This window comes from Lampetra planeri, chromosome 74, assembly GCF_965212315.1.
Source record: "Lampetra planeri chromosome 74, kcLamPlan1.2.h2, whole genome shotgun sequence".
NCBI classification, from domain to species: Eukaryota; Metazoa; Chordata; class Hyperoartia; order Petromyzontiformes; family Petromyzontidae; genus Lampetra; species Lampetra planeri.
This window is the reverse complement of record NC_136179.1, coordinates 4,696,742-4,721,133: the sequence shown is the minus strand read 5'-3', so window position 1 is coordinate 4,721,133 and position 24,392 is coordinate 4,696,742. Positions and strand designations below refer to the sequence as shown.

Below are 24,392 nucleotides of genomic sequence, written 5' to 3'. Positions count from 1 at the left end.
CTTTTTATGTTTAGTATTATCGTTTATAGTGTTACAGTTTACATGTTATAGAGTACAGTGTATCCCCGGCATACTTCGGGATTAAGGACTGGTACGTTGAGAAACGATTAACTACGGGGACCTTTCCCCTCAAGGAACACGTGTTAATCGGGTAGACAGCCAAGATGTTGCCGGTTAAGGGCACACTTGTGTGATAGAGATCCTCCTCCTGAAATAATCTTAAAATGTTTTTGCTAGGAACATTATAAAATAAAGAACGGACAAACATGAGTTAATAATACGTTTTTATTCATCTGCAATCATTTTTACGTCAAAACTCGAATGGAATATTTATTATGTCCTATGTTCACACATTTCCAGTACAATGCAAACCATTTCCGTTCCAGGAATACCAAAGCGTTAAAGTATCATTCCCCATTATTTCCTTATTAGTTCATCACGTTTGTTCACCTGTGCGTCTATGTTGAAGTCAAGGCCATATATCCAACGAACGCGTCATCAATGTACATCCTGAAATCGACTATCTAAAGTCGATTATTACCAACCAAAAAAAACTTTATACTTGAAAAAAAACCTTTTAAAATGTTGAGTAAAGCTCTAACTACAGACGCATTCCAACTTTAGCTCAACAGGAACACTTAACGACTACAATTGAACCCTCTCACAACCAGTGCTCATCACACCACTTCGGCAAGTAATCCGATAACATTACAAACCACCACTGTGCACAAAAACTGTAAAACAAAAATGGTCAAAATTATACACAAAAGTACTCGATACGGCTTAATAGGTATAGCCAAATGACATAATATTTGTTCAGTCACCCCGAGCTCTCTGGTTGACTCTCGAGCCACTCCATTACATCCAGCCATCTCTCGGGATCCAACTGCATGGGATCGAAGGTGGAAACTTCTTCAGGACTCATTGCAGCACCTTGAATTTCAGCTTTTGATTTCAGTTTCCTATCATTGTGGACCTTCTGATGCCTGTTCCTGGTTGATGAGTCTGCAAATGTCTTCCCACACACAGGGCACTGGAATGGCTTCTCGCCCGTGTGTGTTCTCTGATGATTATGAAGATTTGATGACTTTGAAAATGTCTTCCCACACACAGGGCAAAGGAATGGCTTCTCGCCCGTGTGTGTTCTCTGATGACTATGAAGCGTTGATGAGTCTGCAAATGTCTTCCCACACACAGGGCACAGGAATGGCTTCTCGCCCGTGTGTGTTCTCTGATGACTATGAAGATTTGATGACTTTGAAAATGTCTTCCCACACACAGGGCACACGAATGGCTTCTCGCCCGTGTGTGTTTTCTGATGGTGTTGAAGAGTTGATGACTGTGCAAATGCCTTCCCACACACAGAGCACAGGAACGGCTTCTCGCCCGTGTGTGTTCTCTGGTGTCTCTGAAGATGTGCTGGCCATGAAAAGGACTTCCCACACACAGAGCAATTGAATGGCTTCTTGCCTCCGTGTGCGTGGGGCTGTGGAGAGCGTCTCTGCTCTATGTGAGCGTAGTAACAGCAGCGGTTTTTTCGAGTCAAAAGTACGCTATCGGCCGCAAGGATGTTTAGCGTTTATCCGCGAAAATAGACACTTACTTGGAGATTCACGGTATTTCGATGTCTGGAACCCGTCTGAAGATGTCGCCACGACCTTTCCCGACGCAAAATCGCCTAACTGTCGACACAGCAATTGTGCTCGCCAGGCTGCGTTGTCTATCGGTTGAAGGGCGATCAGCAGAGCGACGAGTCGAGCGTCCAACCTCATCAAGTTCCCTCTCGAAATGGCATTGAGCTCTGCTTCTGAGCCGCCTTATAACTCCCCCCCTAGGATCCAATCCTTTGTCTTTCAGGATATTTGCATTCGATTGTTAATTTTTGAAGGCACAATCCGCATGGCTATTAACATACCGAAGGGTAATGTGCCCATTGTGCTTCATGCATGAATATGTAAGTACATCTCAGTGTGTAATTGTGCGCTTATTTTGAATAAATGGAAAAACATTGTCCTCGATTTAAAGTGAATGCAGAGAAATTAGCATGTAACTTTAGAAAAGGAAGAGAGCGGCCTTCTCGACGAGGGAGTGAAACCCAATAGGTAATATTCTTTTACAGCGTTACAATGGATAGGTTGTAGTTCATAGGTTATAATACAGTATTATGTTTCACTATGATAGAGCTTAACATGTGAGAGTATACAATATCAGAGTTGATTAAATGCGACGATCAAGGGCCTCAATCGGGTGAGTTTGATCAGAGGATTTAATCAAAGGCGTCATCCCATCACGGAACACCACCTCCCTGCGTTTATAACAGAAACAGAAGCAACTACAGCAGCAACAACAGCAGCGACAACAACAGCAGCAACCTCACATTTCGAGGGCGACGCAGCTACTTCCGATTCTGCTGCCCAGCTGTTTGTAGTCGGGACCTGCTCTCGCAGGACCCCACACGTCTTTGGAAATGATTGCGATGATGAGGTCTGAGCTGAGAATTAAGTACCTCAAGATTACTTTGTTTAACCATAACTTTAGGTAGGTTAGTGTCATCGGGGCTGTGTGAATACTACTCATGAATGAAATCACACTCCTGTATGACTGACATTGTACTAATTTTGGTTGATCGAGTAGAACAAGGCACGTGCCATGTCCAGACGAGTTATTATCAACAACAGTGTCCTTAAATGTGATGCTAAAATAAATGTTAACACTAGATTTAACGTGCACCTCTTAACCCCTCCCTCGCATTTACTACTAACGATTTGCATGTGCACATAACATACATTCAAGCACAGTAATATGCTAATACGACCATATTGTTATTCTAAAATTTGAATGCGATTCATCTTCTTGGTTCTTTCGGTAAAGTCACAGATAAGGGAAGTAATACAATAATAAAATAAAACATAATAAAATAATTCCCACGACGTTTCGGTCCCAACGCAAGCAGCCGTCTTCAGGTGAAGAATGAAACACCACCAAGCTTGGAGCGTACATTTAAGCTGGGTTGGAGGGGGGGAGGTGGGAAGAAGAGCGCCTTGACAAAATAATTTGCATATCAATAGGAATTTAGCATATTTATGGGAAATGCGTAGGAGGTGGACGGGGGATTTCAAAGTCATATTATGCCCGTGCATTATGCAGGACCAGCAGCATCAAAGGGAGGGAATGGGGGTAGCATTAACAAAGAGAAGGAATGTTAATAGTATGTAGCTGCAGTTAATAAACAACCACGTAAAAAACGAAATTATAAACTACATAGTATCATCAGTATACTAAATATACTCTCCAATAAGCTGAGCTACTAACAGTAAGTAATACATTACAATTCTATGTCGCAAAAAATAGAATATGCTTCCAGCTAAACTTTTTTCTCTTACATCACACGGGTCTACCCCGTACTATATACTACCATAGACAAACCCAACATTAAATTACATACTGTATTACTATACACCACTCTATACCTTCGACTATAATATTACCGATTTAAAGCGTTCGTGACTGCAGGGATTCATCTTCTTGGTTCTTACGTGACTTTACCGAAAGAGCCAAGAAGATATAATATTACCCTCAGTATTATTCTACCCACCCTACTGTATACCACACTGCTGTATATTCACTATACAATTACGATATTGTATATTACGTTATACATTGTATTAAACATTACAATTTTATACTATTTATACAATCTGCTATACACTATACCATTGACCGTCGCGTGAAAGATACTAAGAGGATTCTAGATTTGAAGCTTTCGTGACTGCAAGGAATCATCTTCTTAGGTTTTTTCGGTAAAGTCACGTAGAAAGTAAAATAAAATAAAAACAAAAATCACGACGTTTCGGAGGCAACACAAGTCTCCGTCATCAGGTGGGACCGTCACAGCCAGATTAGCTGTATCAAGTATCACTTGATACAGCTAATCTGGCTGTGACGGTCCCACCTGATGACTGTATCAAGTGATACTTGATACAGCTAATCTGGCTGTGACGGTCCCACCTGATGACGGAGACTTGTGTTGCCTCCGAAACGTCGAGATTTTTGTTTTTATTTTATTTTACTTTCTACGTGACTTTACCGAAAAAACCTAAGAAGATACTAAGAGGATGCAATGAAATATGTCAATGGGAGAGTGGCGGTCGGAGACTTGCAGCGGAGCAAAGACACCATTCCCTTTGGAAAATACAAGATACATAGTCAATGCCAGTGAGTTATTCAATGACATCTAGCAGTGAAAATCGTGATTGTAATATAACCATGTTGTAATTGAAATATGTTTTATCCGATCCTTTCACGTACACTATACATATGTAGTGGTGGTATTGACGTGCGCCGACTGTGACAGTGATGGATCACGGGGCGGCGCGGGGTGCGGGGTTGGGCACGCGTTGTGGGCGTGGGGTGGACGCGCGCGCCGGGAGTGACAGATGACGAGGCGGCGCGGAGTGAGTGGTGAGGCACGATGAGATGTGGGAAAAGAGGATCGTAGCCAGCACCCGGCGATTGGTCGAATAAGTGGGTGCTCGCAGCGACGTCCGCAGGTGGGGTATAAAGGGGGACGCGCGAGAGCACTCGGGGAGAGTTACCCAGTTGAAGACCCGAAGACGGAGCTGAAGACCTAGTGAAGCCGAGTAGCTCAGTGGCGTTAGTCGCCGAGTAGCTAAGTGGATGTTGGTCATCCGAGTAGCTCAGTGGCGTTAGTCGCCGAGTAGCTAAGTGGATGTTGGTCATCCGAGTAGCTCAGTGGGCGTTAGTCGCCAAGTAGCTAAGTGGGTGTTTGTCACCCGAGTACTAAGTGGATGTTGGTCATCCGAGTAGCTCAGTGGCGTTAGTCGCCAAGTAGCTAAGAGGATGTTGGTCATCCGAGTAGCTCAGTGGGCGTTAGTCGCCAAGTAGCTAAGTGGGTGTTTGTCACCCGAGTACTAAGTGGATGTTGGTCATCCGAGTAACTCAGTGGGCGTTAGTCGCCAAGTAGCTAAGTGGGTGTTTGTCACCCGAGTACTAAGTGGATGTTGGTCATCCGAGTAACTCAGTGGGCGTTAGTCGCCAAGTAGCGAAGTGGGTGTTTGTCACCCGAGATACAAAGTAGGTGTTAGTCACCTGTAACCAAGTTTGATAAAATAAAGAGTGTGTTACCCGTGAAGTCGTCTCCCGTGGAGTTACTACATTACAACTGGCGTCAGAAGTAAACCTGTCTTCAAGAAGTATGGACACAAGGAAGACTACCCGTACCCACGAGCGAGGTCGGGATGACGACGGCGTACCGGGGACACCGACCTCGGGAGTAGAGGACGAGGAGTTGCCGCCGATGCAGCACTTCGCGGTGATGGCCGACGCTCCGCTTGCCTCCGACACCGGCCTCCAGGACGCGCACGCCCGCTTGGCGGAGTTGCTACTCGCCGCTGCCGCTGTCTTGGCCGACATCTCCGTTCCGGCGAGCGGAAAAACGGCTGCGGGGGTCGTGGAGGAAGCGACGGTGGAGGATTCCCGCCAAAGGGCGCTTCGCGCCAAAAGCCTGGAAGTTGCCGCCGTTTTTGACGGGCCGCCACCGATTGGCGGGAAAGACGGACGCCACGTGGCCGGACACCTCCGCGCAGCGCAGCCCACGTCATCGGCGCGCGCCGGAGCCCTCCATTTTGCGCCTGACAACCGAGCCGACATTTTACACAACTCCAGCGGAGCGCGGGAAAATCTCTCCGACGTCGACGACGATCGGGTCCTCCAGCAAAGATTGCCCGCGCTGTCGGCGTTCAAGGCGGATGGGGGCGACTGGGGAGCCTTCCAACGAAGGTTCCTCGCTCATCAGGAGATGTCGGGGTGGTCCGACACCACTGCCCTGCGTGCGTTGCCAGCGATGCTTGACGACGACGCGCTTGCAGCCTTCACATCTGCTGCAAGGTCGTCCCGCTCTACGCTCCAGGCAGCACTACACCTGATGGCGAAGGTGTTCGGGCCGCCCTCCACGTGCCGCCACCAGTTCTACGATCGGCGGAAGGTGGCTGGGGAAACGACGCTAGCCTACCGCACGGCACTGCTCGCCTTGGCGGACGCGGCTTTTCCCCGCATGGATAAGGAGGGGAAGGACGCCATGGTGACGGAGCAGCTGCTGGTGTTGGCCCACGAGTTGGGGGTCCCCATCAACGTGGCAGACGAGATGGAGATCTGCTCCCTGGCGATCGCCACGAGCATTCACGCGTACGAGGTCCTCAAACGCAAGCCGGGGGTCGTCTGCAAATGGCCGGGGAATGCGGCACGGGCCGCCACGATCGCCGAACCTCAGCCAGCTGCGGTGCAGGAGCGGGCCTTCGCTGCACCGTGTCCGGGGGAGTGGAGAACGGGAGGTCGTTCGCCCACACGTTCGCCCCGCAAGCTGGAGCAACCGAAACCTACGACGTCCGTCGTCTGCTACAACTGCGGCCTTCGGGGTCACGTCGCAGCCGGGTGCCGGGCCCCGCGTCCGCGCACCGCAGGACCACGTCGGGACGACGACCAGGGCCACAAGTCATCCCAACAAAACCCGGCAAGTCGCGGCACCTCACACGTTCGGTCCACAAACACGGCACATTCGGGTCGCCGCTTCGCGGTGGGGGGTTCGCGGCTGGGTGCCGGGGGTTCAATTCGGCGGGGGGGGTCCGTACGCGGCCCGCAAGCAGTCGAGTGGTCCGAATTGGCCCACAGGATCGTGGCTGCGTCAGCCGGGTCGTCCGTGGTAACGGGGTTCATTGACGGGGTTGAGGTCCGGGTGCTTGTTGACACGGGTGCGTCGGCCACCATCATCTCGGACCTTATTTATAACATCCTTCCCGTCCAAAGTAGACCCCTTCTGCCGGTAGACGTGCCATTTTATGCGGTGAATGGGGGATCCCTGGGGATCATCGGCCAGATTCGGGTGACTATTTGCATTGGGGACATTAAATTAGCGGGCCCTATTTTTGTATCATCATCGCTGGCCGTTCCCTGTTTGCTAGGTACGGACTTTTTGTCAAAAATGCCCATCAAAATTCTTATTGATCAGGCCTGCATAGAGCTTCCGTCAGGTCGGCGGGTTGCCTTCTTGTCGAGCCCTATCAAAGTGCGCACGGTTTGTGCGACGGTGCAGGCGCTGGCGACTCACACTGTACGGGTACCCCCGGGATCGCAAATGTTAGTACCCCTTCGGTTCAGGAAGCCACTCGAGGTGGGTGCGGAGGCACAGGGGGTGCTGTTGGGGCCGTCAAACAGAGCCAGTAAGGGCCTCGACTTAGCGGTTGCTCAAACCATGGTGAGAGGGGACAGTGAGCCGTTCGTAATGGTCCTGAATACGGGGTCGCGGCCGGCCGTAATTGCGCAGGGAACGGTGCTGGCTCACGCCGCGCCGCTGCCCGTTGAGGAACGGCTCGTGGCTCAAGCAGATTTTACTGTCGAGTCGCATCCTCAAAGTGATGAGGGGACTGAGTGGTTGGACTCGCTGTGTGCGGGTTCTGCTAACTTGTCCGGGGTGCAATTGGGAGCATTGAGGGGTTTGCTCATCGAGTTTGCTGACGTGTTCAGCAAACATAAGTACGATATCGGCTGCACTGACCTGTTGCGCCACCACATAGCTACAGGGGACGCGGCCCCTATTCATCAGAATCCTTTCCGGCTCAGCCCGGCCGAGAAGGAACATGTGCAATCGGCGGTTAATGATATGTTGGCGGCCGATATCATTTCGCCCTCTTCTAGTCCGTGGGGTGCTCCTATTGTCCTAGTAAAGAAACAGGACGGGTCCTTGCGGTTTTGTGTCGATTTCCGCCGCTTAAACAAAATCTCGATGGCGGATGCGTATCCGCTCCCCAGGATGGATGAGTCGCTGGATGCCTTGGCGGGAGCGCAGTTTTTTTCCACACTCGATCTGCTTTCTGGATTTTGGCAATTGCCACTCGATAACGAGTCTAAACCTAAAACTGCTTTCCGCACACCTGGGGGCCTTTTTGAATTCAACTGTTTGCCCATGGGCTTACATTCCGCCCCCGCCACGTTCCAGAGACTCATGGAATTGGTTTTGTCAGGCCTCCAATGGGATACCTGTTTGATTTATCTTGACGATATTATCGTCTTTAGTCGGACTTTCGAGGAGCACCTCCAGCGACTGAGAGCGGTGTTCCTCAGGATGCGTTCCGCTAAGCTAAAATTTAAACCGGCTAAATGTTTTCTGCTTCGGGAATCTGTCAGGTATTTGGGCCATATCGTGAGTCGTTCAGGGATCTCGACGGACCCTGCTAAGACGCATTGCGTCAGCTCATGGCCAACGCCAACCTCGGTCACGGAGGTTCGTAGTTTCATTGGTTTTGCCTCCTATTACCGTCGTTTTGTCAAGCAATTTGCCACCATAGCCAAGCCCCTGCACGCTTTGACGGCTAAGGGTGTGAGGTTTCACTGGGGGGCAGAGGAGGAGGATGCGTTCTGCTCCCTCCGTGACGCTTTGGTGCAGGCTCCCCCCTTGTGTTACCCCGATTTCACACAACCGTTTTTGCTTGACACGGACGCCAGCAATACGGGTATCGGGGGGGTGCTCTCACAGTTGGTCGGGGGGGTTGAACGGGTGGTCGCCTACGGTAGTAGGGTTCTTTCCCCCGCAGAACAACGCTATTGCGTAACTCGTCGTGAATTGTTAGCCATTGTGTTTTTTACACAGCAATTCAGGCCGTATCTTTACGGCCGTCATTTTACGGTCCGGACGGACCATGCGGCTCTACAATACGCTATGCGCGTGGCGCAGCCATCGGGCCAATTGTCCCGATGGTTGGAGGTCCTTCAAGACTACCAATTCACGACGATTTACCGAAAAGGGTTGCGGCACTCAAACGCGGACGCCTTGTCGCGGTTGCCGCCGTGCACGGACTGCACATGTTTGTTGGGATCAGCGCGATGCAAACCCCCGGTCGCCGGCGCCCCGGGAGTTGCGCTCGCCGCCACTGACACCCCGGGAGAGGACGCCCCCACGGGGAGGGATTCGCTGTTGTCGTTGCCCCTCATTGAGTGGGGCCGCCTCCAGATGTCCGACAGCTCCCTACTTACGCTGCGTCGGAAAGTTGGCGCTCCCGAACAAGGGGAGGCGCGGGTCGGTTCCTGGGTGTGCAGACAGGGCCTGTTGATGAGGTGGGACAACATGTCCCGGCGTCACGTGCTCGTGGTGCCTGTTGCTATGCGGGGTAGGATTGTTCTGGCAGCTCATGAACGGCTCATGCATCTGGGTTTTCACAAAACGCTCGCCCTAATCCAGCGAGACTATTATTGGCCGGGGATGGGTAACGACGTGGCGAATATTCTTAAGGGATGCGTAGAGTGCGCCAAAAGGAAACCGCCACCATTGGCGGCTAATCCACCGCTGCAATCCATTCAGGTTTCGCGTATAAACGAATTGGTAGCGTTGGACATCTTGGGGCCCTTTCCGGTTACACCAAGGGGAAATAGGTTCCTGCTGGTTGGCGTGGAATACTTCACCCGATGGCCTATGGCATGGCCGCTCGCCAACCAGTCGGCTGCGGCGGTGGCGGACGCCTTTGTCCAGGGTTATGTGTTGGACAAGGGCGCCCCCGAACGCTTGCTGACGGATCAAGGGAAGAATTTTTCGAGCGTTTTGTTGCGCGAGGTGTGCGACCTGTTGGGTACAAAGAAAGTGCGTACTTCCCCCTACCACCCGCAGACTGACGGGATGGTTGAGCGTCTGAACAGAACGATTACGTCTATGTTGTGCCAACAGGTCTGCGACGATCAGGTTGATTGGGAATTACAGGTGCCGGGGGTACTCGCGGCCTATCGAATGGCCCCTCATGCGGCGACAGGGTTTTCCCCATTTTTTCTTATGTATGGGCGGGAGGCCGATCCGGCCATGGACGTCCAACTGGGGATTTCCCAGCCACGTGCAAAATCTAAATTGGCAGACCACATCAAATTTAATATCGCCAAATTGACTGAAGCGCGGGAGGGGGCAAGGTTGAATTCGCGGTCGCGGCAAATTGCAAACGAGAAATTGCATGAGCGGAGGGTGCATACGCATGATTGGAAACCAGGCGATAAGGCCTGGCTGCATTGTCCACATGCACCGTTGGCTACGTCCCCCAAGTTGTTGAGACCTTGGAGGGGACCGGTGGAAATTGTGCGGGTTGCACGGCCCCAGAGTATACAGATTAAATGGGGGAAACGCCGTTGGTATGTGCACCCCTCCCGACTGAAGCCCTATGCGGCACCGTGTGACCCCGTTCTGTGCCGTGACGACCGGGCGTGTGATGTGACCGTCGACTCGGGGAGGGAGGTGTCGCAGGCTGATCCTCACGTGTCTCCACCTGACCCACCCCCAGGTGCCTCGGGCTTGACGGCCGCTGACCATCGAGAGCCTGAACCCCGGGGAACGCACGAGTCCTCGATGCCTGGCCGATGTCTTCCTGAACCGCCGGCACCACCGGACGTTCAACCGCGTCTGGTGCCGTACGACGGACCGGCAAGGCGGACTCGGGCTAGGTCTCAACAATTTTCATAAGGACGGTTTTTTTTGTGCTCTACACCGAGCTCGCCCGGTGTTCCCCTCTGCCGGGATAATGTCCCGTTGTAGGGACGCTCGGAAGAAAAGGGGACACTGCACGAGTCGAAAGAAAAAAAAAAAATTTCCATTTATTTTTTTTGTATACACATTGCTATTGTCACTCGCCGGTTTGTATATATTGTTCTATTGTCGCGGTGGCATTGGTTGAGGGTTGCGGATGGTGGTGTTCGCGTCGTGTTGTGTTGTTAGCTTAGTTGTTGTTCTTGTTGTTGTGTTGTGTTACGGGGCACACAGGGAGGGTTTGTAATTTTTGTAGCAGCCGGGGCGGCTGCGAGCTATGTGGTAGGGGGTGATGTAGTGGTGGTATTGACGTGCGCCGACTGTGACAGTGATGGATCACGGGGCGGCGCGGGGTGCGGGGTTGGGCACGCGTTGTGGGCGTGGTGTGGACGCGCGCGCCGGGAGGGACAGATGACGGGGCGGCGCGGGTGGTGAGGCACGATGAGATGTGGGAAAAGAGGATCGTAGCCAGCGCCCAGCGATTGGTCGAATAAGTGGGTGCTCGCAGCGACGTCCGCAGGTGGGGTATAAAGGGGGACGCGCGAGAGCACTCGGGGAGAGTTACCCAGTTGAAGACCCGAAGACGGAGCTGAAGACCTAGTGAAGCCGAGTAGCTCAGTGGCGTTAGTCGCCGAGTAGCTAAGTGGATGTTGGTCATCCGAGTAGCTCAGTGGCGTTAGTCGCCGAGTAGCTAAGTGGATGTTGGTCATCCGAGTAGCTCAGTGGGCGTTAGTCGCCAAGTAGCTAAGTGGGTGTTTGTCACCCGAGTACTAAGTGGATGTTGGTCATCCGAGTAGCTCAGTGGCGTTAGTCGCCAAGTAGCTAAGAGGATGTTGGTCATCCGAGTAGCTCAGTGGGCGTTAGTCGCCAAGTAGCTAAGTGGGTGTTTGTCACCCGAGTACTAAGTGGATGTTGGTCATCCGAGTAACTCAGTGGGCGTTAGTCGCCAAGTAGCTAAGTGGGTGTTTGTCACCCGAGTACTAAGTGGATGTTGGTCATCCGAGTAATTCAGTGGGCGTTAGTCGCCAAGTAGCGAAGTGGGTGTTTGTCACCCGAGATACAAAGTAGGTGTTAGTCACCTGTAACCAAGTTTGATAAAATAAAGAGTGTGTTACCCGTGAAGTCGTCTCCCGTGGAGTTACTACATTACACATACATATGAGCAGAGTGCGATTCTTATACGACCACACTGTGATTCTAATGCTTCTAATGATATTATAATACCTTACCTCCGTTTATATGGTTATAAATTAAAATACTAGTTTATAATCGTTTAATGTTTAGTGTTATCGTTCATAGTATTGCACTTTACATGTTATAGAGTACAGTTTATCCCCGACATACTTCGGGATTAGTGACTGGTATGTTGATGAACGATTAACAACGGGGACCTTTCCCCTCAATGAACACGTGTTAATCGAGTAGACAGCCAAGATGCTGCCGGCTAAGGGCACACTTGTGTGACGGAGATCCTCCACCTGAAATTCTCTTAACATGTTTTTGCTAGGAACGTTATAAAATAAAGACCGGACAAACATTTGTTAAAAATACGTTTTAATTAATCTGCAATTATTTTTACGTCAATACTCGAAGGGAATATTTATTACATTTCCAGTACAATGCAAACTATTTCCGTTCCAGGAATACCAAAGCGTTAAAGTATCATTCCCCATGATTTCCTTAATAGTTCACATTTGTTCACTGTACATCTATGTTGAAGTCAAGGCCATATATCCAACGAACGCGTCATCAATGTACATCCTGGAATCGGTTATCTAAAGTCGATTAATACCAACCAAAAAAAGCCATATACTTGAAGAAAATGCGTTTAAAATGTTGAGTAAAGATGTAACTGGACGCATCCCAAATTTAGCTTAACGACTACAATTGAACCCTCTCACAACCAGTGCTCATCACACCACTTCGGCTAGAAATCCGATAATATTACAAACCACCACTGTGCACGTCATTAAACTATCACAAAAACTGTAAAACTAAAATGGTCAAAATTACACACAAAAGTACTCAAGACAGCTTAATAGGTATAACCGCATGCAACATTATATTTCAGTCATCCCTGACTCTCGGTTTGATCGTCGAGCCACTCCATTACATCCAGCCATCTCTCGGGATCCAACTGCATGGGATGGAGGGTGGAAAATTCTTCAGGACTCAATGCAGCACCTTGAACTTCAGCTTTTGATTTCAGTTTCCTATCATGGTGGACCTTGTGATGCGTGTTAAGATTTGACGAGTGTGCAAATGCCTTCCCACATACAGAGCACAGGAATGGCTTCTCGCCCGTGTGTGCTCTCTGATGAATCTGAAGATGTGATGACTGTGCAAATGCCTTCCCACACACAGAGCACAGGAATGGCGTCTCGCCCGTGTGTGCTCTCTGATGAATCTGAAGATGTGATGAGTTTGCAAATTTCTTCCCACACACAGGGCACAGGAATGGCTTCTTGCCTCCGTGTACGTGAGGCTGTGGAGAGCCTCTCTGCTCCATGTGAGCGTAGTAACAGCAGCGGTGTAATTGAGTCAAAAGTACGCTATCGGCCGCAAGGATGTTTAACGTTGAGTTTTGGATTTTGTTAACTGCTGAAACAAGAACGACACTCGCGTCTAACCGAGACGCAAAAAAATCCCGCTAATTTAACACTTACTTGGAGATTCACGGTATATCGATGTCTGTAACCCGTCTGAAGATGTCGCCACGAACTCTCCCGACGCAAAGTCGCCTAACTGTCGACACAGCAATTGTGCTCGCCAGGCTGCGTTGTCTCGCGGTTGAAGGGCGATCAGCAGAGCGACGAGTCGAGCGTCCAACCTCATCAAGTTCCCTCTCGAAATGGCATTGAGCTCTGCTTCTGAGCCGCCTTATAACTCCCCCCCCCTAGGATCCAATCCTTTGTCTTTCAGGATATTTGCATTCGATTATTAATTTTGGAAGGTACAATATGCGTGTATATTAACATACCGAAGGGTAATGTGCCCATTGTGCTTCATGCATGAATATGTAAGTGCATCTCAGTGTGTAATTGTGCGCCTATTTTGAATAAATGGAAAACTTTGTCCTCGATTTAAAGTGAATGCAGAGAAATAGCAATATTCAGTATGTATATATAAAATAATCGCACAAACCCAATATTACATACATACATGTTACATACATACATGTTACATACTTACGACTGTAGTGTGATTCGAAGAGGATTACGGAGTGATTCGAATAATTCGAATGCGATTAGAATATCACACTTCAATGTAGGTTGTTCTAATCTATAACACTAGTTAATAATGTTATTGTATAGCGTTATAATGTATAGCTTGAGGCCCGGGGTGCCTCAAGGTTCCGCCACGTGCAAAGGCAACCGGTGCCTGGAGCCTGGTCAAATTCTTCAAAAGAAGCCAGGGACCTGCCTAATCCTTCAAGGCTTCGGTGCGAACCCTTGACGCCCCGAAATGCACAAGAATCTACCATGGGCGCGGGACGGGCGTCGAGAACCAGGTCAAAATGCGCAAGGTTGCGCTTGAAGGCTCCACGCCCAATATCAACACTGTATAGTGCTATTCGGTGCCATTCAGATGGAACATTCTACCAACAGTGGGCAGCTTGATTCTAATACGACCATGGTGCGATTGTAATAATTTTGATGCGATTATAAATCTGGTACCACCCAGGCCGCATTTACGACTCCCGATGTGCATCTACATTTAACATACATTCTAGCTCAGTGTAATTCTAATACTACCAAAGTGTTAGCGTACAGGATTCCCTGTATACTTGATGATTAGTGACCGTAACGTTGTGAATCGATAAATAATGGGGCCCTTTCCCCTCCAGGAACACATGTTAATGGGGAGACAGCCAAGATGCTGCCGGTTAAGGGCAGATGTGTGACGAAGATCCTTCACCTGAAACTCGCTTAAAACACGTTGTTGATATGAATAAATAAACGGACACACATTTGTTAAAAAAACGTTTTTATTCATCTGCAATCATTTTTAAGTCAAAACTCGAACCGAATGTATTATGTACTATGTTCAAACAGTTACAATACAATGCAAACCATATCCGTTCCAGGAATACCAACGCGCTAAAGAATCATTCCCCATTATTTCCTTATTAGTTCACCACATTTGTTCACTGTGCGTTTATGTTGAAGTCAAGGCCATATATCCAACGAACGCGTCATCAATGTACATCCTTCAATCGGTTATCTAAAGTCGATTAATACCAACCAAAAAAAGCTATATGCTTGAAAAAACCCGTTTAAAATGTTGAGAAAAGATCTAACTAAAGATGCATTCCAACTTTAGCTCAACAGGAAGACTTAAACACTACAATATTGTCCGGAATTGAATCATATTACAACCACTGCTCATCACGCCACTTCGGCAAGTAATCCGATAACATTACAAACCACCATTGTGCACGTCATTAATATGTGTTCAGTCATCCCTGACTCTCGGTTTGATCGTCGAGCCACTCCATTACATCCAGCCATCTCTCGGGATCCAACTGCATGGGATCGAAGGTGGAAAATTCTTCAGGACTCATTGCAGCACCTTGAACTTCAGCTTTTGATTTCAGTTTCCTATCATTGTGGACCTTCTGATGCGTGTTAAGATTTGACGACTGTGCAAATGCCTTCCCACACACAGGGCACAGGAATGGCTTATCACCCGTGTGTGTTCTCTGATGGTCTTGAAGATTTGATGACTTTGCAAATGCCTTCCCACACACAGGGCACAGGAATGGCTTATCACCCGTGTGTGTTCTCTGATGGTCTTGAAGATTTGATGACTGAGCAAATGTCTTCCCACACACAGGGCACAGGAATGGCTTCTCGCCCGTGTGTGTTCTCTGATGAGTTTGAAGAGATGACGAGTGTGCAAATGCCTTCCCACACACAGGGCACAGGAATGGCTTCTCGCCCGTGTGTGTTCTCTGATGAATTTGAAGATGTGATGACTGAGCAAATGTCTTCCCACACACAGGGCACAGGAACGGCTTCTCGCCCGTGTGTGTTCTCTGGTGTCTCTTAAGATGTGATGACCGTGAAAAGGACTTCTCACACACAGAGCAATTGAATGGCTTCTTGCCTCCGTGTACGTGAGGCTGTGGAGAGCCTCTCTGCTCCATGTGAGCGTAGTTACAGCAGCGGTGTTATTGAGTCAAAAGTACGCTATCGGCCTCAAGGATGTTTAACGTTGAGTTTTGGATTTTGTTAACTGCTGAAACAAGAACGACACTCGCGTCTAACCGAGACGCAAAAAAATCCCGCTAATTTAACGACGAAAACGTTTAAGAGTTCATCCGCGATAATAGACACTTACTTGGAGATTCACGGTATATCGATGTCTGTAACCGGTCTGAAGATGTCGCCACGAACTCTCCCGACGCAAAGTCGCCTAACTGTCGACACAGCAATTGTGCTCGCCAGGCTGCGTTATCTCGCGGTTGAAGGGCGATCAGCAGAGCGACGAGTCGAGCGTCCAACCTAATCAAGTTCCCTCTAGAAATGGCATTGAGCTCTGCTTCTGAGCCGCCTTATAACTCCCCCCCTAGGATCTAATCCTTTGTCTTTCAGAATATTTGCATTCGATTGTTATGTATGTATGTCAGAATTATTTATAATTGATAAATGCCAAACTGATTTTTTCAAATTAATAAATGGCAACCTCGTGTCTTACCCACAAAACTAGCAACTACCCAAAGTGTTGAGTAGGCACGTAAAATATATTCATCAACTGAAATTACACTTACATATTCATGCATGAAGCACAAAGGGCACATTACCCTTCGGTATGTCAATAGACATGCGGATTGTGCCTTCCAAAATTAACAATCGAATGCAAATATCCTGAAAGACAAAGGATTGGATCCTAGGGGGGGGAGTTATAAAGCGGCTCAGAAGCAGAGCTCAATGCCATTTCGAGAGGGAACTTGATGAGGTTGGACGCTCGACTCGTCGCTCTGCTGATCGCCCTTCAACCGCGAGACAACGCAGCCTGGCGAGCACAATTGCTGTGTCGACAGTTAGGCGACTTTGCGTTCGGAGAGTTCGTGGCGACATCTTCAGACGGGTTTATATATCGTGAATCTCCAAGTAAGTATCTATTTTCGCGGATAAAATCTTAAACGTGACCGTCGTCAAATTTACGGGATTTTTTTGCGTCTCGGTTAGACGCGAGTGTCGTTCTTGTTTTAGCAGTTAACAAAATCCAAAACTCGACGCTAAACATCCTTGCGGCCGATAGCGTACTTTTGACTCGATAACACCGCTACTGTTACTACGCTCACATGGAGCAAAGACGCTCTCCACAGCCCCACGCACACGGGGGCCAGGAACAATTCAATTGCTCTGTGTGTGGGAAGGCATTTTCATGGTCATCAAGTCTTAAGAGACACCAGAGAACACACACGGGTGAGAAGCCATTCTTGTGCTCTGTGTGTGGGAAAACATTTGCACACTCATCACATCTTCAGAGTCATCAGAGAACACACACGGGCGAGAAGCCATTCCTGTGCCATGTGTGTGGGAAGACATTTGCACAGGCATCAAATCTGCAGAGTCATCAGAGAACACACACGGGCGAGAAGCCATTCCTGTGCCCTGTGTGTGGGAAGGCATTTGCACACTCATCACATCTTCAGAGTCACAAGAAAACACACACAGTCGAGAAGCCGTTCCTGTGCTCTGTGTGTGGGAAGACATTTGCACACAAGTCACACATCAACAGGCATCAGAAGGTCCACAATGATAGGAAACTGAAATCAAAAGCTGAAATTCAAGGTGCTGCAATGAGTCCTGAAGAAGTTTCCACCTTCGATCCCATGCAGTTGGATTCCGAGAGATGGCTGGATGTAATGGAGTGGCTCGAGAGTCAACCAGAGAGCTCGGGGTGACTGAAAAAATGTGATGTCATGTGGCTATACCTTTGAAGCCGTATCGAGTACTTTTGTGTATAATTTTGACCATTTTTGTTTTACAGTTTTTGTGAGTTTAATTACGTGCACAGTGGTGGTTTGTAATGTTATCCGATTACTTGCCGAAGTGGTGTGATGAGCACTGGTTGTGAGAGGGTTCAATTGTAGTCGTTAAGTGTTCCTGTTGAGCTAAAGTTGGAATGCGTCTGGAAGTATATCTTTACTCAACATTTTAAAGTTTTTTTCAAGTATATAGCTTTTTTTGGTTGGTATTAATCGACTTTAGATATACGATTTAAGGATGTACATTGATGACGCGTTCGTTGGATATATGGCCTTGACTTCAACATAGACGCACAGTGAACCAATGTGGTGAACTAATAAGGAAATCATGGGGAATGATACTTTAACGCGTTGGTATTCCTGGAACGGAAATGGTTTGCATTGTACTGGAAATGTGTGAACATAGGACATAATAAATATTCCCTTCGAGTTTTGAAGTAAAAATGATTGCAGATGAATAAAAACGTATTTTTAACAAATGTTTGTCCGTTCTTTATTTTATAATGTTCCTAACAAAAAACATATTAAGCGAGTTTCAGGTGGAGGATCTCCGTCACACAAGTGTGCCCTTAACCGGCAGCATCTTGGCTGTCTACCCGATTAACACGTGTTTCTTGAGGGGAAAGGTCCCGTAGTTAATCGTTTCTCCACGTACCAGTCCTTAATCCCGAAGTGTGCCGGGGATAAACTGTACTCTATAACATGTAAACTGTAACACTATAAACGATAATACTAAACATAAAACGAGTATAACTAGTGTTTTAATTTAGAACGATATCAACGGAGGTAAGGTATTAGAATCTCATTATAAGCAGTAGAATCACAGTGTGGTCTTATTAGAATAGCACTTTGCTCATGTATGTATAGTGTACGTGCAAGGATCGGATTAAAATCATTACAATTACACTACGGTCGTTATAAAATCACGATTTTCACTGCTGGATGAATGTTACATCTCAATGGTATCGAAGAACAATAGACAATTTTCTATTCATAAATAAACGCATAAACACATTATAAGCTCATGAGCTTATGAATTGTTACAATTATTATAACAATCACAAATTGTAACAAAGCGAAATTCCCACTAAGCAAAACATCACGCTCACGTGGCGGATTATTTATCAAACTGCAACACTAAAGTGGCAGAACTCAACAAGAAATGCGCACGACAAAGCTAACAACAGCAATGGACAAATCCTAAAAACAGACCACACGCACGTTAGTAGCTGTTAGAAGAAGACAACACCTAGCACCTTAAACTTTACACATTATACAGCCCCAAAGATCCAACTCGAAAATTAGGCGGTATATGACACCATTTGAACTTCCTACTTTCGTTCTCGATTAATGAAGATATTCTTGGCAAATACTATCGCTTTCGCTTGTGATGTACCTCCTAATTATGGCCTCAGATTCAAAAAAACAAAAAAATAAATGCGAATTCCTCCTTTATTCCAAGCTACACAATTCAGGGTTGTGGACCGCTTTGAATGCTTCAATTTAATCACAGTAAATGCTTCAGACCACATCAGGACACTCAACCTAGAGCATATTTGAAGCAACGTGATGAGATGGCTAAGAACTTCAAGTTCATTCTAGTGTTAACGATATTTTAGCAATATAGGTAAGTACACTATATGTACTAAGAATTCGTCAACATAGCAGGTGTCTTGTTCTCCGTAATCAACCAAAATTACGACAAATCTTGTCATAAATGAGTGTGAGCTAATTATTCGGTAGTATTCGCTAATCACCTTCACACAAGTCTGCCCTTAACGAGCAGCATCTTGGCTGTCACCCCATTAACATGTTCCTAGACGCGAATGGCCCCGTTATAAATCGTTTCGCAGCATTCTGGTCCCTAATCCCGAAGTATACTGGAGATCACCTGTACTCTATAACATGTCAACTGTAACATTATAAACGATAGCACTAAACATTAAACTACTATAAACTGGTGTAATAATTTATTACACCATTAACGGAGGTACGGTATTAAAATCTCATTATAAGTATTAGAATAGCACTCTGCTTATAAATATGTATAGTGTATGTTCAATCGAACAGGTTTTTGGGGTTAAATTGCGTAAGTAAAAAATATATTTTGATAAACCCGCCACCACCCGACACATCAAAATAGTAAGGTTTGTCACTTAAACAGAACATGACAATTCGTTACTAAAGCATGTCTATTCCGGTCACTATTCTTCAATAGGGAATACCGTTGGAACGGCTATTTTAGTACACACAATCGACAGGAAGCACAAGGACAATGGGCTCACTTAATTCGCATGCCTAATGTACGTTGATTATCATATAAATAACCCAAACGGTAATGGGTACCCATAGCCATATATATATGTATCCATTAACACCCCCCCTCCCCCACTTCGCGCAAGAAGAGCACACACGTTTTGTCATCACATCTACCTCTCTATTTACGGAACGAAACAGGAGCACTTCTCCACAAAACTGGCCGTCGCCTAATGAAGATTGTTGTAATTACTGGCGAAACGTCGTACTCAGATTGTAAATGTTGTAGCTTGGCTCTCCAACACACCATTGTGCTGGACTAGTAACGAATTAACATGTCCTGTTCACGTGACAAACCTTACTAATTGGGTGTGTGGGTGGTGGCGGGTTAAATGACACATGTTCATATTTAGGAGATTCATGGATACGGTATTCGAATCTCATTACAAGTATTAAAATCGCAATCTGCTCATATAAAAGAAAGCTTACGTTCAATCGACCCGGGGGTTGGATATGCTAACTGTGGGGTGCAGGGTTAGAATCGAATTCAAATTCCTAGAATAACAATATTGTCGTATCTTCTTGGTTCTTTCGCCTGAGGACGGCTGCTTGCGTTGTGGCCGAAACGTCGTGAGAATTGTTTTATTATGTTTTATTTTTATTATTTTATTACTTCCCTTCTACGTGACTTTACCGAAAGAACCAAGAAGATGAATCCCTGCAGTCACGAAAGCTTTAAATCGAAATATTGTCGTATTAGTATTTTACTGTGCTTGACTGTATGTTTTGTGTAAATGCAAATTATTAGTCGTAAATGCGAGGCAGGGGTTAAGAGGTGCATGTTTAATCCAGTGTTCGTCTCGATCAACCAAAATTAGTACAAAGTCGGTCATAAAGGAGTACGAGTTATTTCATGAGTAGTATTCGCTGAGCCCCCAGATACTAACCTACACACAGTTATGGTTAAACAAAGTAACGTTTATTCACTTAATTTTCAGCTCAGACATGATCATCGCAATAATTTCCGAAGACGTGTGGGTTGGTCCCGCGAGAGCAGGGCCTGGCTACAAATGGTCGAGCACCAGAAAAAGCAGAATCAGAAGTAGTTGCGTCGCCCTCAAAATGTGTTGCTGCTGCTGCTGTTGTCGCTGCTGTTATTGGTGCTGCTTTAGTTACTTCTGTTGCTGTTATGCGTCGGGTGGTGGCTCTTTTTCTAATCACCACCCATAATCATCAACACAAATCATCAGTATCAACACACATTATCATCATTATCACTATCAACTCACCATCATCAACCATCGTCACCACCACCACCCAACCATCACAACCAACATTCATCATAACCACCACCAATCATCCATAATCACAACAACTCATCATTATCACCACCCATAACTATCACCACCCATCATCATAACCTCCCCAATCATTACCACCACCCATCATCATCACTACACATTATCATCACCACCCATCATCATTACAACCTTTCATAATCACCACCCATCATTATCATCACCACCATCCATTATCAAGAAACATCATCATGACCACTCATCATAAATTAACAAACACACACAGCTACAAACATAGATATGTAACCTTACACAGAAATCGATAACAGACACACACAAATACTCAATCTCATTAACAACTTTATTATAAGAATCCCATATTACCACTGCCAGGATAGGTGCACACAGACAAATCCTTTACACAATAATAATTTACATGGAACTCAAATGCACACTTCGTACAACCACCTCACTCACTTAAATATAACTACAGATCAATAACTATACTACAAACCTGAATTTATAAGTAAATAAACCAATGGGATGGTGTTTATACGCTTGAAATGTAATGAATGAAATGCAACTTAATAATTCAAATTAAACAAAAAATAACTACGAACAAATATGAAGCCTGAGTCCTAGGTATATGCCAGGCCTGATGGCCAGGCATCGCTTCAGTCCTCGCCGCAGTAACGGCGACATCAAAGACAGCACAAAGCGAGGGGGCAAATGTTTAATGTCGAACCGAGGGTTCTGCTGTTTCCGGTGACGCACACCACCCGCACTGCACCACGTGGTGCGCCCGCCAAGCGCGTGGGGGCGGAGCATAGCTGTAGTGACGTTACCTCTGTTACGTCATAGCCACGTCTCCACCCGCAGTCGAGAGGAATGCGCACGAGTGAGCAGCAGCAGAAGAAGCCTTTGCAGAGCGAATTCTCAACGAGGTGAGAGCGTCCCTGTTGACGATGTGTGTTGTTTATTTTTACTGCACGTTTTGACTACAAACTAAAGCTTCATTATTTTTGTGTATGTTGGTATTTGGATTTTCTGCAACCAAATTAGGACTATTAGTTAGGTTACTTGGCATGCTCTGATATGTTGCTGTTACTGTCATTGTTTAGACCCAAAGCAAGTCAACATTTAAAACGTTCATAACTAACCTGTTTAAATCTCATATAATATGATTAACATGTCTATAATTATTGTGTTCTGATTGCCTGCATAATTGTGCCCTGCATTACATGTATTGAATGTTATCCAACACGGGGGAGGAGTCTGCCTTTTAGTTCAGACCCTAGCTGCTGCCATAGACGTCTCCTATCTGTGACGTCACAGCCACATGGGCGGTATCTCTGACATCACGTGACCAGCGACGTCATTCTCGGGTCATAACAAATGATTTAAGTATGGTCATTTGACCCCAATGACCTACAAGACATAGGGGGGAGGGGGCTTTATCAAGCAGTTGATTAATAACAAATGAACTGTGCATCAACATGCTTGTCTGGATTAGAGGTTAAACATCACGGTTATGTCTGGCGATTATGTTTAATGCAATAGGCAGTTGGAATAAACATGTTCGCGTGGGTGGATGAGTGAGTGATCTGACGCACGCGTGAGTGGGCAAACAAGCGAGTGAGTGGACTTGTAAAACAAACGGCACGAAAGTGATTTGATTGATACAGCGAGTGGTCAAATATGTAACAATTGAGAGGATGAGTGATTCAAAAGGTTGCTAAATCTGAGCGTTTTTACAACCTCCCCAGGCCTTCCAACATCAAACAGAAACTACTTCCCAACAACATGGACAGACAACGCAAGTGGGCTGAAATCTTGGAGGACTATGATGGTAAGTCCCAGTTACCTGTAGCACGTGGTTTTTATGCAGAGGAGGCAGCTCCCTTATTAATTTATTTTAGTAGACGTGGTGGTGATGGGAAGATGTAAAGGTCAAGTGTGGCAGACAACATGGATTTAGAACTGCGTTTCAGCCATATTGGTTTAAATGGGGGTCTCAACTTTATGAAATTGATGATCTCAACATGCTTACAAAAATATGAATTGTAATGTTTTACTACCATGTGACTAATGTTTCTCAACAGCAGGTCATGTTATGTGTTAAGAGGTAATTACAAGAATCTCAGAATTAGTTCCGTGAATATCCACGTGCTTCGTTCTCTAAGACATTACTCGTCCTTTGAAATAATTTTGTTTTCCGTAGCCCGGGAGTCATGGCGCCAGTCGACCACGTGGGGGGACATTATGGATGAAGTGGACCCTTTCCCAGGCCAAAGCTACGAGCATCCCTCCCCAAAGGTGTGTATGGGGTCTATGGGGGTAAAACACCACATTCTCCCACCATTTCACCACACCATTGCACCAAAACATCACTAGAACTCACATTATCTCTTCACGTCACCTTTCTCATCACACCACCACCAACTCAATACACCGTCACAGAGCCTCAATGCGTCAATACCATCACGACACCATCTCTCCAGAACATTCCACAATTTCACCTCTCTATATCACAACACCATCTCCCAACACCATCACTCCATCTCTCCACCATCACGTCATGCCATATCCCACTCGTGCAGGCAAATGAAGTCGCCATTCATTACCAATGAAGACAGAATGATATCATGCAATCTCATGAATTATGTCTGTGAGCTGATTGGAAGTTGCCATTCCAGCTGCCCATTATGGGTGCTGCAATAAAATTTGTCCAGATCATGGGCATCCAGATCTTTACAATAGAACATTCTGTGGAAACTATTGCCCGTGATGATTGTTGCAACAATCGCCATGAAATCGTTGTAGACTATCACTGCATTAAGTGCGTGTATTGAATTTGTGAGAATATGAGGATGTAACATGTATTTTGATAACATTAGGTGATGGTGTATATTCATACGTGTGCTAGCATGTTTGCATGAGTTAATGTGCATTATTGCATCCGTACATAGATGTGCACGTATGCATTTTTGTTTGTCTATGTGCCCGTCCATGTTTGTGTGCCTGCGAGAATGGATTTTGTCCTGAGTGTGCATGTCTAAATGGTCATGTGCTTATCTTCGCGTGAACAGAGGAGCATTGGGGAGGTGAAGAACTTCAGCGGAGTGAAGCGTCTCCAGGAGGACAAGCGCCTTGCGAAGGAGAAATGCACAATGGAAGAGAAGCGCCCCAATGAGGTGAAGCGTCTCGCCAAGTTGAAGCACCAAACGGAGCAGAAGTGCCTTCGAAATAATATCCTCAACGACGTGAA

At 46.7% G+C, this 24,392-nt stretch overlaps 1 protein-coding gene across 1 annotated transcript in view; it reads right to left on the bottom strand.

The window, feature by feature from the left end:
* Positions 1–24,392, bottom strand: part of LOC144737843 (uncharacterized) — a 66,904-nt gene that overhangs the window by 11,444 nt on the left and 31,068 nt on the right. Inside the window, exons 5-7 of the mRNA XM_078620715.1 lie at positions 15,186–15,695; positions 12,798–12,968; positions 1,081–1,399 (exon numbers count right to left, since the gene is read on the bottom strand). Of these exons, the coding sequence (XP_078476841.1) occupies positions 1,081–1,399; positions 12,798–12,968; positions 15,186–15,695 (1,000 nt within the window). The remainder of the gene's footprint in view (positions 1–1,080; positions 1,400–12,797; positions 12,969–15,185; positions 15,696–24,392) is intronic.